This window comes from Leishmania infantum, chromosome 16 (genome assembly GCF_000002875.2).
Source record: "Leishmania infantum JPCM5 genome chromosome 16".
In the NCBI taxonomy this organism is placed as follows: Eukaryota; Euglenozoa; class Kinetoplastea; order Trypanosomatida; family Trypanosomatidae; genus Leishmania; species Leishmania infantum.
The window spans coordinates 169,923-185,486 of record NC_009400.2 but is presented as its reverse complement, the minus strand read 5'-3'; the positions used below and the strand labels follow the sequence as shown (position 1 = coordinate 185,486).

The following is a 15,564-nucleotide window of genomic DNA, read 5'->3' as shown; positions in this document are numbered from 1 at the left end:
CGGCGCTTTAACACGCACACGCGTATGTCGGCTGCTGCTGCTGCTCTTGCACGTGCGCTGTCGCCCTTCTCCAGCCGGGAATCCTCCACTTTATCGTTCCCCCCTCTCTCTCTCTCACTCTGCGACCTTTTGGTATGCTTTCGCCGCAACCGGCACTTATGACGTACTGCACCCACACACAAAATACACACACACACACACACACGAAGCAAGTTGCGCGTGCATGCGTGTCACTGCCCGCCATCTCCAGCCCTCCCTCCCCGCCTTCTCCTCTTTTCTGTTCTAAAGTTTCTTTTTATTTGACATATTTCGAATCTGCCCATTGATCAGCGCATCTGTCTTTCTCCTGCCTCCATCCCCCTCCCCTGAGCCGTGCCGTAGCTTCGGAGGAAATTTTTTTTTTCGTGCTTTTCACTCATCACCTCGCGAGCTTTTTACTCGATCAGCCCCGCGCACGTTTTTGCGTGGGCTTGTGCTTTACGGGCCCCTCTCCCCCTGTACTTCTCTTTTTTGTCTATCACTCGGCGCTCTTTCTCCAGGTCTTTGATCGCACACCACCATGCTCTGGTGTCGCTTTATCTTGCTGATCCTCATGGTGTTGTTCACCGGGTGCATCATCGCCTCGATACTCCTCCCTATATTCCGTAAAGAATCGAATGACACCGACATGGCGATGCGCAGAGTATTCTTCTGGTACAACGAGACGGTCAGGACCTCCGACTCCCCTCCCGAGGATTTGATTATGCGCTTCTACACACGAAATTTGTTGTGCCTGAAGGCTAGGGCGCTCTTCCTTTTGATGTCGGCCTTGTCCCTGATGGCCGCCGGGGTCGCCGTTGTTGTATGCCTCATGCTCGCCTGCTGGACGACGGCCGGATACAGCATCTGCATCAGCGTCACCTCCCTCGTGCTGTCCATTTTCGCCATGCTGTTCTCAATGGTGGTGCTGGCTGCGTCAACGGTCGTCTTCAAACAAGACTTCTGCGTCAACCAGACCGAGGCCTACCTGCAGGCCCCGCAGAAGAATGGCTACCGTCTTGTGGAGGGCTTCTTCCTCCTGTGCATCGCCGTCGGCGGCTTCTTGCTCATGTTCATAACGCTGGTGGTGTGTCTCTGCTGCGAATGCCGATCGCGGTCGCAGCCCTGTGGGCAGGATCACGGCAGAAAAACCGACAGCAACAACCTCCCAAATAGCGGTGCATATCTGAGCGCCACTCACAGCTCGTAGAAGAACATGGCGAAGCGTAACTTGTTCTGCCGTTTCCGAGGGAGGGGGTGTGGAGGCGGTGCCGCACCTGCTCCCATGCAAGACAGGTATCGACACGCGCACACAACAAGTGACGCAGAGACACACACACGCACACACACACACACACACAGGCACAGGCACAGGCACAGGCACAGGCACATTGCCACACCGCCGCCGTACAGGCTCGAAGTGCCGCTCCCGCTCCCCCCTCGTTTCTGTGCGGGTGTTGCTCGTCGTAGCAGCCGCATCTCCCTCCTCCTCCTCATCTGATTCTCCGCTGTTGGTACGCGCTGCTTTGTTTTTGTTGCCTCCTCTTCACTTGCCGATGCGTCACGGCTCACACGTTCTCCAGCGTTTTTTCTTTCGGTTCTTGGTGGTGGTCGGGTGCGGTAGGGGTCGGTGGCATCACTGCACACATGCCCCGCGCCCTCTCCCCATCATCATCTGTTTCTCTTTCTCTCTCTCTGCCTCTTGCCCTGGCTGCACCCCACCCCATCCCTCCTCTTTCTACAACCAACAGTTCCGACGCGCATGTACACAACAACACTGTAGAACCGGTGACGGCATCTCATGCTTTTTTTTTTACTCTGATCCTTTCCCTCTCCCTCTCCTGCTCACCTGCTTGCTCTTTCCGTATGGAGCGATGGGAACCTTTGCTTGTTCGCCCAGGACAGACCGACAGAGAGGGATTCCCCCTCCCCCCCTTCGTCTCTTCCTCGCTCGCCTCCAGAGGCACAGCGATGCACACATCGCGCGCGTCGGCCGAACGAGGGAGGCGAAGAGGATACGTGTAAAGACGCACGCGACAAGGCTAAGGCACCATACACGTTGTGAATGCCATGCGCATGCGTGCGTGCGTGCGTGTGTGTGTGTGTGTGTGTGTGTGTGCCTGCGCCTGCATTGTGCGTGTTGCTCGTTTCTGTTAAGGATCGTTCTGTGCTCTACATCCAAAGGACGATCCTCCCCCACACCCCCTTCTTCTAAATGTTCCGCCAGCGGTGCTGCCGTTGTCGTGGCGGTGCCGTTTCCATGTGCGTTGAGAGTTGCATATCGCTATCCACGACAGCGACGCGGGGACGGACACAGCACTGGGTTGAACTCACATGCTTGTGCCCAATGGGCGACTGCCTCTGCCTTTCCCTCTCCCTTTATTTCATTGCGGTGCTGAGGATGATGATGATGGCTGCTTCTTCCTTTTTCTTGCTTGCTGTAGCTAGGTAGCTATGCCTGTTTTCTGTGTGCGTGCATGCATTCTTTTACGCATTTGCCTCCTCCTCATCCTCATCGTCCGCCTTATTGTTGCTTCTTCCTTCTCTCTCTTCAGTCGATGGCATCATCGTCGTGTTTGTCGCCGTGGCCATCATCTACGTCTCGTGTACGGTCAACTATTTCTGTCTGCTTGCGTACATTTTCGAGAGATGTGTGTGTGTGTGGGTAGGTTGTGTGTGTGCTTCGTCCTGGGCACTCGGCCGCTCACCATCTGTGCCCCTCTCGTCCTTTCTTTCTCTTGCTTGTTGCCTTGCTGCACTTAAGCCATACAGTGATTCGGCTCGTTTTACCTTGTGTGTATGTGTGTGTATGTGTAAGTCGTTTTTCTTTTCCCTCCCGCCTTTGAAACAGGAACCCAACGAAGGGGCATCTCCATGAGGTGTGAGAGCCCCCATGCCCGTACGCGCGCCGCCAACCCACGGCTCACCACACCTCCTGCAGCTGGCTAGCTAGCGAGCCATATACGTGTATCTGTACGGGTATTAGCACACGCGCACGCGCACTCAGCGAACGGTGAAGGAAGAGAGGAAGGGAACCATACCTACACACACGCACACGGCAAAAAAAAAACACACACACACACATACATGCATACACACATACACACACAGCGTGACATGCTCGCATGTGTGCCCGTCCATCAGCCGTGGCGTGATGGTGTCGCTTGGCGTGTGGGCACACCACCACATGCGTGGCACAGTGGCCGAGACGAGCAAAGGTAAGCGCCGAGGTCTGGGGAGGGGAGGAGGGGCTGCTCTCTCTTTTCCTCTTGCGAGACGCTTTATGGACTTTGACGGACGCGAGCCGCCCGAGCATGCAGGTACTGCTGTCCAGTATCGCTGCTGCTGCTGCTCTGACGCAGGATTCCTGCACTCTAAGTGATGTCCAGATACATGTCTTCACGGCGACGTGCACATGCGCGTAACTGATTGTGCTCTTCTATTCTGGGCAGCTTCTCCTCTCGTTCTTTCATGACTCTTCTTCCTCTCACGCAAAACGTCAACGGCAGTGACACCCTTACACACCGAAGTATCGATACACACACACACACACACACACACACATTTGCAGAGCATGACCACTTTCTCGCGTTCCCCAGGGGGACTACTCATCTGCCACCCCCCTCCCCCGCCTTCTCTCCCTCCTTTGCTCTTCAACGTAGCACTTCCTCACAGTTTCTTTGTGTTGCTGCTGCAGCAGCCGACTTCATCGCACTCACATCCGATACGCCTTCTCCTCGACAGACAGGAGCACACTCGCACGACGAGCAGCGGCGCACTTGCGCGTCCTTCTGCAGATCGCCTCAATGGGATTTACTGCTTGGGCGGCGTGCTCCGTATTGTTTCCACAGCTCCGCTGCGGGACCACACATGTGCACGTTGGCAAGACCCGCTTCACGGTACACCACTGATACGGCGAGACGGTGACGTCGACGAACGGGGAGGCATGCTGATCATCCACCACGGCGCGAGCGCCGAGTAGTACACCTTCTACACTGTCGAGGCGACCTCGTCCGTCGACGGGGCTTGTCTGGACGCCATCATAGTGCTGCTCATCGCGTGCTGAACCCCACGCAAGCACCCCGACTGCCTCGGCGCCATCACGCTTTTTTTTTGACCGTCGGGGCCTCCGCCTACTGCGCCGTTACCCTTGCTCTGCCTGTGCACGTGTCCGTGACGAACATTGGCGGTGCTGAATTCACCACAGAAGTCCACGTGTAGGCTGTTGGATCGCTTTGGCCTGCTCTATGCCGCCACGGGTGGTTGCCTGATGACGCTCCTTCTGGAAGGGATTGGGCACTGTTACCGCGGCTACATCGCCGCCGCCCCCGACAGTAACGACAACGCGAACTCCTGCAAAATCAGCACTGCGCCTCTGCACGCCACCAAACCCCGCTTCTCTCACTGTTGTGTAGCATGCCGCCCTCGCTGTTCCTCTCGCTCTCTACTGCCTACTTCGCGCGACTGACCCTTTTCTTTGTGCGAGTGCGTAGTTCCCTGATGATGCGGGGCACCTCAGCACGGTGTCAGGGTCCCACACGCGCTCGGTGTGGGGGAGGCCACGCAGCCGGCAGCCTGCCGTCGGGTACGGCTGGCGGACTCTTGGCGTTTCGGCGGGCTGGGACGGCGGTGTGCGGAAGAGGCGTGCCGCCATGACGGCGTTTGTACCCGCTCACTACGAATCTTGCCGGCGAAGGAACGAGTAGAGGCATCCGCCTGCTGTTTTTGTATCTTGGCCGCGTTGCAGTGGTGCTGAACGCGATTGTGGGCGTGGCCTGCGCTGCATGTAGTGACATGACGGTGGGCTGAGCGGCGCCAGACGGTGCTGGCTGGCCCGGCTCCCTTGGCACAGCCGATGTGCAGCAGGCCTAGGTCGACTGTGGCTGCATGCGTGTAGTGTGGTTGACCTGCCCGTGGGCGAACGGACACACGCCGAGGAGGAAAAAGAAAGAAAGCGTCTCGTGCCCGTCATGCCGTTGCGTCGCTCCCACGGGGTTTGCTCTCGTTGGCGTGGCCGCTCTATGTGCGCATGGCGCAACGCCTTCAGCCACCGCTTCGATCTGCGTCTCCCCACTCTCTTTCTTTCGTTTTTCGTGCTTTCCTCGCCCCCTCCCCACACGCACATATGTATATATATATGTGTGTGTGCATATAAGGGTGCCTAAGCTCCATCAAACGCCATCCTTCGACAGCCTCCCATTTTTTCAGCTCTAAGTGGCACACCCATCTCCTCGCTGCACGCGCGACCTGCCTCCCCCCATCACACTCCCAGCAGACCAAACAACCGAAGCTCATCTGAATCTGTAGCCCAGTGCAGCCCACCCGAACATCAGCGACAATGAAGTGCTGCCGCGTATTCGTCTTCATGCTGCTCATGCTCTTCACAGCGTGTGCGACGTGCTCTATTTTGTTCCCCGTGTTCCGCAAGGTAGATGCCGGCACCGACACAACGAACACCGTATATTTCTGGTACCGCCAGTCATCCACGCCGGCCAAAGAGACGCCGGACGTGGAGATAATCCGGACGTACTCGTATCACCTGCAGTGCCTCCAGGGGCAGGTCTACTACACGGTGACGGCCGCGCTGTCTGTGGCCGCGACCGCCTTTATCGCGTCTTCTGCCTTTCTCACCGCGTGCTGGATCAACGCACGCTACAATGACGGCCTCGCCGTCACGAGCACCTTCACGTCGTTCGTATCACTGGCTTGCTGCGGCGCAACCTTGGGCTTGATTGTGTGCACCTACTTGACGACGCTCTGCCCTGGCGAGAAGACGCAGATACCGGCGGCTAAGGAAGACGGATATCAGCTGGCGGAAGGCTTCTACTTGCTGTGCGTCGCAACCGGTGGCGCGCTCCTCTGTTTTATCGTTGGCTTTGCGCTCTGCTGCTCCACCCTGTGCTGCAGTAAGGAGAGCAAGGACGACGACTACGAGTGAGCGAAACAGTGAGGCGTGTGTGCGTGCATTCCCCCTCCTCCCCCAGTACGCGTGCAGGCTTACTCGACTATACATCTATTCTGTTGGTTTCTTTTTTTTTCATGTTTGTGGCTTCCTCACTACCTTCATTCGTCCGCCCACCGCTGCTGCGTTCCGTTTTCGTCTACTCGCTTCTGTTTCTCTCTCCCTCTCGCGCAGTTGTTGCTTCCCTTCACCTTAGAGGGGGAGGGAAGGCGGGAGGGGGACACTCGGTGCCTCTCCCAGCACTTCGTTCGGCCCTGTGAGGCGCACTCGGCCGTTATCCTTTTTTGTTTTCGGGTGTTTTGGGGGGAGGGGGGAGGAGAAGGAGGAAGAGGAGGGGAAGGTTCTCGTCATGTGATTGTGGAGGGAGACGCACACGCGTGCGAGTATGTGGGTGGGTGGGTGTGGTCACTGCATTTCTTGTCTCTTTCTCCCCCTCCCCTTCCCTCTCGCCATTCCTCCATCCCCTCTTTGGCTCGCCTTGTTTTCCTCTTCGATTCGTTTTCACCTCCTTCCTCACTGTACTCTTTCCATCTTTCTCCTCCCCGTCCATTTTTGACGACACGGAGCGGCGCGCGTGGGCACCTTTCTGTGGCCCTCAACGTGCATGCGCACCGTTTACGTACTTCTTTCCGCACCACACGCACCCCTCCGCGCACATGCACGGGTACATTGAGACCCGCTTGCAAGGCGGGCATGTGGCCGCCTCTTGCAGCGCTTGTGCTTCGTGCCCCTTTCCTTATGCACTGCTGCCATAACGGAAGCTGTGACGCGGGCATGTGTGCAGGCATATGTGGGCCCGTCTCCGCCCCCCTCTCTTCTCTCTGTGTTTGTGTGTGTGTGTGTGTGAAGGCACGCTCATGACAGCAAGCGATAGTGTCTCAAATCGCTGCGCGTGAGCACTCACCTTTACCCGCTGCGCAAGCCGCTCACTTCATTTCTGTCGCGCTGTGCCCGTGCGCATCCTCGTTCGCTTTTTTATCGTTTTTGTCTCCTTTCTTTCGCATCATCAGAGAGCTGGAGGCGGAGGCGCGCACGTCGTGTGGCGGCGGGGCAGAGCTCCAGGCTGGCCCTCCTAGGTGAGCCGTGCGCGTGTGAAGCGCTTGCAAGGGAGGGAGAGGGGGTGGGGAGAGGGAGAATACGAAACGCTCACTTCGATCTTGTGAGTACAGTAGCATCATACGTGTACTGCACTCACACCCGCCTGCACACGCCTCAGCCCACACAAAATTCAGACAAGCAAGTGAGCGTACACAGCCAAGTCACGGTGCGTGGCGTGCGCCTCTCCCCTCCCCTCTTTTTTTTTCGGTTTGCTTCCCTGCGCTGCTGCACCGGCAGTTTGCGGTGTGCGCACCGGTGCAGCAGAAGTCCTCCTGTTTCCTCCCTTCCCCTCTCCCCGCTCTTCCTCTGTTTCGGTTTCGCTTACGCCAGCTCTTCCTTTTCAGAACGTCGTAAGTCCTTTCTTGGTAAGGTTGGCGACGCGAATGAAAGGCGCACCGATAGTCGAACAGCGATAGAAAACGATGCGGGGCCGGGATGTGTGCGTCACGGCCCCGCCCCTGCCGCTCGAACCGACCCGCTGCAATGAACCATGTCTCTTCACGCCGCTTTCATCTTCGGCTCATTTCCGATCTCGAGGCATCGAGTCACTGTCAACCCTCCCCCCGCTTCCAGCACCCCTCTCTTGGATATCGCGACAAGAAGTCCCCCCGTACGGTGACAGACAAAGTAAAAAAAAAAGGAGGGCGGGGATGCGCGTACGCCCGCCTACTCATGCGAGTGATTTTATCGAGGGTGCGAGCGGAGGGGCACCACAGACTCATACACGCCTTCAGGGAGAATAGACAACTCAGCAGGGAGGACGCGTTGTGAACACGATTTTGTATTCATTATGCATATCTTTGGGGCATCGTTTTCTCTTCTCGGCCCCCTCCCACCTTCTCCCTCCCTCTCATCACCACCCGCTATGGTTTTGATGTTGAAGGCCCTTCTTGTGGAGCCCCCCGCCCTCTCCCCCACCCCCTCTTTTCCTTGTTCAGGCTTCACGCGACCCTATGCGCCTGGAGATTCCTCACCACACACACACACACACACACCATCTTTCTTGTTCTCTGTTACGTGCTCCTTGTTTTTCTTTCTTCCTCATTGTCCCTGTCTTCTTCCCCACCCCTAACCAACCTCCCACCCCCTTTCCACCGAGAGCCGCGTTCGCTTTCCACCTTCACTTGTGCCGTGGGGCTGCGGTGTGGTTCGCCCGTATTCCTTGCCCTTTAATGGTGCCTTCTTGGCTCATGATGAGCCCCCTTCACTTTTTTTTCCGGGTTCCTCATCGCATTCTCATCCTGTTCGTTTCTCTGTGATTGCCCGTGAAGGAGAGAGGAGGGGGAGGCGTGTGTGCGTGTGCGTGTGTGGGAGATCCGTCCTCCACGTTGCGGTGATTGCGACGGTGTCCACAGCCGCCGTCGATCTCCCTCCCATTCCTCTCCGTCCCTCCCTCTACCCCTCTCTGTGCATACGTGTTGCGTAGATTTGGTTGCTTCTTCTCTTGCCTTCGAGCAAGCGCGTCCACTTCCTCCTACCAGGCTGCCGTTGGGGAGACGGCCGTAGTGTAACTCGTCCATGTGTGTCAGTGTCTCAGCGTCTCTTCGCACGCGCATGAGCCCGTTCATGTGCAGCAACATTAAGGGCGGCGAACATCACCCTCAAATGCCCATGTGGTCGAGGGTGTATACGTGGATGGAAGCCACCTCCGCCGATGGCACTTCGCTGAGGCCGCTTTCGCGGCCACTTCCCAACTCCCGCGCCACGACCTCTGCGATTGCACGGGGATCTGATACTATGCTCCCCCACCTTCCTCCCCATTTCCCTGCTCACCGGCTGTCCCAGGGCATCGGACAATGGACAACCGGACACACCTGACACACAGCGGCACAAGTGCGTTGCCCCTTAACCTTCATCTTCTTTCTCCCCTCCTCTGACTTTTCGGTCTTAACTTGTTCTTCCACAGCGACCTTGACGACGGGAGGCGGTCGCCTCCACGCGCGGCATCTCAGGGCCCAGCATCCCCCCACCCCAGCCCCGCTCCGTGTGCCAAGACGCCAGGGGATCTCCCCCGTCCCTGCCGAACGCCGCACCACCTCCGGCGGTGACAGGCTCAGGCACCTGCGACGTGGCGAGGTCAGAGCGACGTATCGCTACAGATGTCGGCGGTCAGGTCCTGGCCTGCGTGGCGTCGCGGCGGCATGCGAAGCGGCTGTTGGTGGGTAGAGCTTGGGGCGGGGGCCGTGCTCCCCGACGACCGAGTCGGCGCACTGCTGTACCGTGTGCGTCTACGGCTGCTTCGCACCAGACGACGGGCGCCCGTGGCAGGAGGGGCCGGAGGTGTGTGTGTGTGTGTCAGAGGTGGCGGTGTAGGGTGTGGTGTTTGGCCTCGCCTGGTGCACGGCAGACAGTGAAGCACAGAACACATAAGCCGACGAAAAATGCCTTTGGACGTGCGCTACCTTCCCTTGGCTGGCCGCGACGTGGTCGGCGCGCCTCTGCTTTGCTTGTATTTCGGTGTTTCCCGCACCCCTTCGGGCACCTTTCGAGGACGCTGCCCCGCGCCGCGCTCACACTTCGCCCATTCTTGCGTTGCTGGTGCTGCTCGGCTTNCTTCGTTNCCGCCTTTGCCGTCTTCCGCTCTCCCTTTCGGCCTCTCCACTCCCCCCCTCCTGCGCCTCGCTTGCATCCTTATCGCAACGTTCTCCGTCCTCGCCGGCACCCCTCCCCCGCCTTGTGCCTTGCTGCCCGCTGACTCGTCGACCGCACCGTGGCGGTGGTGAGTGCGTGTGCCCGCGTTCCGCGTCTGTCCTCTCCCCCGTGTCTCCTGGTCGCGGCCACGCCATTTGCCCTGCACCGCGTTGGCCTTTCAGTGCCTCCGCGGGCTTCCGTCTTCTTTTCTGAGCTCCGAGTTCGCCCTCGCCTCTCCCTCGCAGACACGGTCACACACAGCCACAGAGCCGTGTGCCACGATGAACGTGAGCTTTCTCTTCAGCCTCCCCCGCAGCCTGGCGGAGTTCAAGGGAGCGGGGAAGCTGCTGGCGGACGCGGCTGCGCTCCCTTTGGGGGAGCGCGGTGCGAAGGGCGACGTGGCGGTGCCTGGGCTGTTCTGCGGGTGCGACCCGGAGGACAGGCCGCTGGGCTCCGGCGGTGGCACGGTGCACCTGCTGCACGCGTGCTACGTGGACGAGCAGCGCCACGCACCTGCGTCCGCGAAGAGGTCGTTTCTGTCGTGGCTGCGGCTGGCGGACAACGATGGCCGCGTGATTGTGCACGCTGGCGGCCTGAGCCGCCGCCTGCCGGCGTACGCGGCGATGGGCAAGGCGCTGCTGCCGCTGCCGCCGTGCCGGTGGCACCGTGGCAGCCAGCTGTCTCGCACGCTGCTCTCGACGCAGGTGCCGATGTACCGGGGGATAGTGACGACGGCGCCGGCCCGCCTGCGCACGCTGATTGCGTGCGGTGACGTGTGCGTGGATGCGAGGGGCGCGCTGCCGTCGCTTGCGCCGTTCGCGGACAGTGACGTGCTGTGCTTCGGCATTCGCGCAGACGCGGACCTCTTGCAGAACCACGGCGTGCTCTTCATGGCACGCGAGAGGCCACTCGACCTGGACTACATGCTGCAGAAGCCGTCGCTGGACGAGGTCCGCCGGCGCGTGGCGGAGGGCAGGCACTCGGTTCTTCTGGACGTGGGCATGTGGATGCTGAGCGACCGCGCGGTGGAGGTGCTGGCTCGCAAGTGTCTGGGCGGTGCGCTGGACGCGGAGGACGCGACCGGCGGCGGGCACGACGGGCACCGCTGCACGGCGGTGCGCACCGCGTACGACCTGTACTCGGAGTTCGCTTCTGCGCTGGGCAACCACGCGCCGAGCGCGGACCCGGAGATCGCGGGGCTGAAGGCGAGCGTTGTGGAGCTGCGCGACGCCGAGTTCCTGCATTACGGGACGAACCGGCAGCTGATCTCGGCGGCGGCGACGCTGCAGGGGCGCGAGTCGCTGACGCCGCCGTGGTCGTGGGGCGCGCCGTTCGACGGCGTGCTTGCGCCTGCGGGCGGCGCGACGGAGGAGCTGGACTTTGCTGCTGGTGACGCGATGCCGCTGCTTGCGACGCCGTCGTCTGTGATTGTGCAGAACTCCGTGGTGCTTGCGCCGCTGGACGGGTCCGCTGCGGCCGCTGCTGCGGATGCGCCGGCCGGTGCGCCGCTGTCGCCTGTGCGGCATCTGTGGGTGGAGAGCAGCTGGGTGGGCGCGCGGTGGGTGCTGCGGGACCAGCACATCCTGACGGGGATCCCGCGCAACGACTGGGCGCTCGCGCTGCCGCCCGGCGCGTGCGTGAGCGTCGTGCCTGTGCTGCCCGCTGCGCTTGGCGGCTGCGGGGGCGGTGCCGCGCCGCACGCTGCGCGGCCGTACCACATGGACGACGCGTTCCGCGGCGACGTGCGCAGCGGCTCGACGATGTACATGGGTGTGCGCCTGCACGACTGGCTGTCGAGCCGCGGGTTCAGCGTAGCGGAGCTGTACCCTGCTGCGCGTGCTGCGGACGGTGGTGCTGCGCAGCCGCTGGACATCTACGAGGCTGCGCTGTTCCCGGTGTGCGCGACGGAGCAGCAGCTCGGCGACTTCCTGTACGTTGCGACGCTGCCGCTGGAGGCTGCGACCGGCGGCTGCGCTGGCGCGGACGCTGCGCGGCTTGCCGCTGGGCAGGCTGTGTGGCGGACGCAGCCGCGCGTGTCTGCGATGGACCTGCTGCGGCTGACGGACGTGCCTGCGATGCTGCGCAACAGCGAGTACTACGAGCGGCGCATGCTGACGCTGATGCTTGCGCTTGTGGCGTCTGACCCCGCGGTGCTGTGTGCGCGGTCGCTGGTGCTGTCTGGCCCGATGATTGCGCTGCTGCAACAGCAGTTCTTCCTGCTGGACCTGAACCGCGTGGCCCAGCGCGTCGTGGAGCTGGGCGTGCCGCTGCCGCGGCGCAGCGGGCCGACGGAGTGGTGGGGCGGCGTGGACGCAGCTGGGAACGCGGTGGCGCTGTCGCGCCAGGCGGCCCCGGCGGCGCCGCTTGCGAAGGGCGCGGCTGCGAGTGCGGGGAGCTGGGCGCAGATGTTCTCGGACGAGGGCAGCCCGAGCGGTGGCGGCAGGGGTGCGCCGCTGTGCACTGCGCCTGGCCGCATCGTGGCGGCGCACTACCACGCGTTTGCGAGCCGCCTGATGGAGCTCGCGCTGGAGGCGATGGATGCCGCGGAGCCGCCGGTGTCTGCGGCGGAGAAGGCGCGGCGCCTCGCGCTGCTGCGTGCGCCGAGCGCGGAGGAGGCCCGCTCGCTGGTGGCTCTGCACGATGCCGCCGCGCTCGCGGAGCTACGCGCGGCCATCATGGACTCCTTTCCCGACGAGCGCCACGACCCGGAGATGGGCGTGCACCTTGACCAAATCGTCTGGGGCCGCTGCCCCATCCGCATCGACGTGGCGGGGGCATGGACGGATACGCCGCCATACGCGATCCTGAGCGGCGGCAGCGTGATCAACGTTGCCGTGGAGCTGAACGGGCAGCCGCCGGTGCAGGTGTACGTGCGTGTGCGCGAAGACCCGATCATCGTCATGCACTCGATCGACTCCGGCGAGCAGCTGAGCGTCTCGAGCTTCGACGAGATCCGCACGTACGCGACGATGCAGAACCCGTTCTCGATCCCGAAGGCTGCGCTTGCGCTGTGCGGGTTCTTGCCCGAGTTCTGCGCGACGGAGTACGCGACGCTGCGGGAGCAGCTGGCTGCGCGGTTTGGCGGCCACGGGCTGGAGATCTCGCTGTTTGTGGCGATCCCGACGGGGTCCGGGCTGGGCACGAGCTCCATCGTTGCCGGCACCGTGCTGCGGTCGCTGGCGGAGTTCTGCAAGCTGCCGTGGGACAACCACGATGTGTGCCGCCGCGTGCTGCTGATTGAGCAGATGCTGACTGCTGGTGGCGGGTGGCAGGATCAGTACGGCGGCCTGTTCGAGGGCCTGAAGCTTGTGCAGTGCGTGCCTGGGCTGCCGTGCCTGCCGACGGTGCGCTGGATGCCGGACAGCGTGTACACGGACCCGAGGTTCGCCGCGTGCCACCTGCTGTACTACACGGGCATCACTCGCATGGCAAAGAGCATTCTCGGCGAGATTGTGCGCGATGTCTTTCTGAACAATGGCGCGACACTGCAGCTGCTGCGTGAGATGGGTGGGCCCACCACTGCCGCGATGTACGACGCGATCACGGCGGGCAACTACAAGGGCTACGCGCGGCTTGTGCACCGGACGTGGGAGCAGAAGAAGCGGCTGGACGACGGCGTGTGCAACCCTGCCGTGCAGTCGATCGTGGACGTTGTGGAGCCGTACGTGTGGGGTCTGACGCTGCCCGGCGCTGGCGGTGGCGGCTACATGTACATGTGCGCGAAGGACGAGGCGTGCGCTCGCCGGATCCGCGAGCTGCTGACGGCGAACCCGCCGAACGGCAATGCCCGCTTCGTGGAGATGAGCGTGTCGGCGTCTGGCCTCCAGATCAGTCGGTCTTAGAGGCGTGCGGCGGCGTGAGGCGCTGCTGAGGGGCGCCGGCGCAACGGTCCCCCAGAGACGCGCGCACGCGCACGTAGGCAAATCCGGAAGGACGGCGGCTCACGGAAGACCGTCTAGCCCCCATCCCCGTTGGTCTCTGCGGACTGTTCGAGCGATGCAAGGGCACAGCACGGACAACACCCGCGACGCAAAGGACGACTGCTGCTTGTCTGTCTGTTTCTTCTGCTCTGCGGGGAGGGGGTTGGACGTCTGCTTCATGAGCGCTCGTCTACACGTGTGCCTCCGAGGCCGTTGCTGGCCAGCCAGCGGATCAGCTCTCTGCGTCCATTCCCGCCGCTTTTCCTGCTGCTGCTTTCGTTTCTCCTATATCTGCTTCGTTGTTTATTTGTGAAACCCGCTTTTTGCACCCTCTCCGCTTGCGGCGAGGTTATTGCCTCTTCGATGCTCAGCCGCACTATATGCAGTGGCGTCGTCGTGTTGCCTCTTCGTATGCTTGCGTAGTTTTCTCGCGCGGTCTCGTGTCTCTATCGAGGTCTCTTGCCCATGCCGTATTCTGGGGACGCCGCTGAGGCCACGCTGCTACCGCGTCCATCCTCTGTTTTTTTTGACTGTAGGCTTCTGGGGCGTCCCCTTGCCCCCCCCCCAACGGGCAAGAGAAGAAATGAAGTGGGACGGGTTTGAGGGGGGCGGAAGGACTGCTGATGAAGGGTTGTTTTCTGAGCGTGCGCCATCATATCCGTCAGCCACGCGCGGCTTGCTCTCGTTGCAAGACCAGTGAAGCGAGCAGAAAGGAATCGAACCTAACCGTAAAGTACACACACACACACACACACGGAGGAAAACGGTGCGGGGCCGTTTCAGGCGCGACGCTCATTCAACTCTCATTCGCTCCGCCGCACCAATGGCGTCTCTGGTCTATCCTCTCTCTCTGGCTGTCTCTGAGGCGAAGGCGCTCATGGTGACGATCACGCCATGCGCCTTATCCCCGAACGCCGCATTGCACCTCTCTCTCTTCCTCCTCGCCGTCCCGCGCCCCACGTCCCCTCTCTCGGTTCCTCATCTGCCACAGTTGCTCCGCCACTCCGTGCAACCTCTTCTTGCTCGCTCCCTCCCACTGCCGCCGCGCCGCACACGTTTCTCTCTCTTTTAAGCTTTTTTTTTGCGTTCGCCGTCTCGCGCCCTTTCTCTCTCATATCGTTGCGTATCCTCTACCTACACGGTAGATGCACATTCGCGGCCTCGCTGCGCACTGGAATCAGCATAAGGATACCCCACCGACAAGCGGTGAAGGACAAGAAGAACGAACGAAAGGTAGCGACACCGACCTCATCCTTCGCGTTGGATGCACAATCACCAGGGGGAACACGAGAAGCATATTCCAGATTCCTCGGCGCAGTCCTTCAGACGCGTAAACGTCCTCCCGCCCTCTAGCCATGCTGCTCACGCGTATTGTCGTGCTGATCTTCGCGATCGTGCTTGTGGCATGCGGCGTGTGTGCGGCGCTGTTCCCGCTTATGCGCAAGAAGGGGCTCATGATTGAAGGCCACGCCTCGGAGAAGAAGGTATACTTGTGGTACGAAGAGATTCACTACAAGGACGGGCTGGTCGACCACTACCATCGTACCTACCACCGCAACAGCAAGTGCGATGGCTTCAAAACCGCTGCGGTGACCGGCGCCGCTATCCACGTGGCTGCGTGCGGCTTGGGTGGTATCATCTGCCTCCTAGCTGCGGCACACATCTACGCACGCAAGAAGTTCAACATCTGCTGCTCCATCATGATTTTCTGCTTTGTTGCATTCGCCTGCTTCGCTGTGTCAGTCGCGACAGTGGTCTTCGTCTTCTGCGCGGATACCTGCGTGAATGACAACGCGACGCGGGTGGTGGCCCTGCGCCACCAGGGCTACATCTTCGTGGAGGGGTTCATGTTGCTCTGTGTATCGGCGTTCGGCTTCTTGATTGCTATGTTTCTGGAGGTCTGCAGCTAGAGCCACGCACGTATTTATGTGTGTG

The 15,564-nt window shown here is 61.1% G+C and overlaps 4 protein-coding genes across 4 annotated transcripts; all 4 read left to right on the top strand.

The window, feature by feature from the left end:
• Nucleotides 1-559: 559 nt before the first annotated feature.
• On the top strand, nucleotides 560-1,228 carry LINJ_16_0510 (hypothetical protein, unknown function; the record flags this gene model as incomplete). Its single annotated transcript, XM_001464502.1, has 1 exon — nucleotides 560-1,228. One exon carries the CDS (start codon nucleotides 560-562, stop codon nucleotides 1,226-1,228), a length of 669 nt encoding a protein of 222 aa, XP_001464539.1.
• Nucleotides 1,229-5,356: 4,128 nt separating this feature from the next.
• Nucleotides 5,357-5,956, top strand: LINJ_16_0500 (conserved hypothetical protein; the record flags this gene model as incomplete). The annotated part of the gene is made up of 1 exon (XM_001464501.1): nucleotides 5,357-5,956. The coding sequence occupies one exon, from the start codon at nucleotides 5,357-5,359 to the stop codon at nucleotides 5,954-5,956; it is 600 nt and encodes a 199-aa protein (XP_001464538.1).
• A 4,034-nt stretch (nucleotides 5,957-9,990) lies between these two features.
• On the top strand, nucleotides 9,991-13,551 carry LINJ_16_0490 (putative fucose kinase; the record flags this gene model as incomplete). The annotated part of the gene is made up of 1 exon (XM_001464500.1): nucleotides 9,991-13,551. One exon carries the CDS (start codon nucleotides 9,991-9,993, stop codon nucleotides 13,549-13,551), a length of 3,561 nt encoding a protein of 1,186 aa, XP_001464537.1.
• A 1,433-nt stretch (nucleotides 13,552-14,984) lies between these two features.
• Nucleotides 14,985-15,539, top strand: LINJ_16_0480 (conserved hypothetical protein; the record flags this gene model as incomplete). Its single annotated transcript, XM_001464499.1, has 1 exon — nucleotides 14,985-15,539. The coding sequence occupies one exon, from the start codon at nucleotides 14,985-14,987 to the stop codon at nucleotides 15,537-15,539; it is 555 nt and encodes a 184-aa protein (XP_001464536.1).
• Between the last annotated feature and the right edge of the window lie 25 nt (nucleotides 15,540-15,564).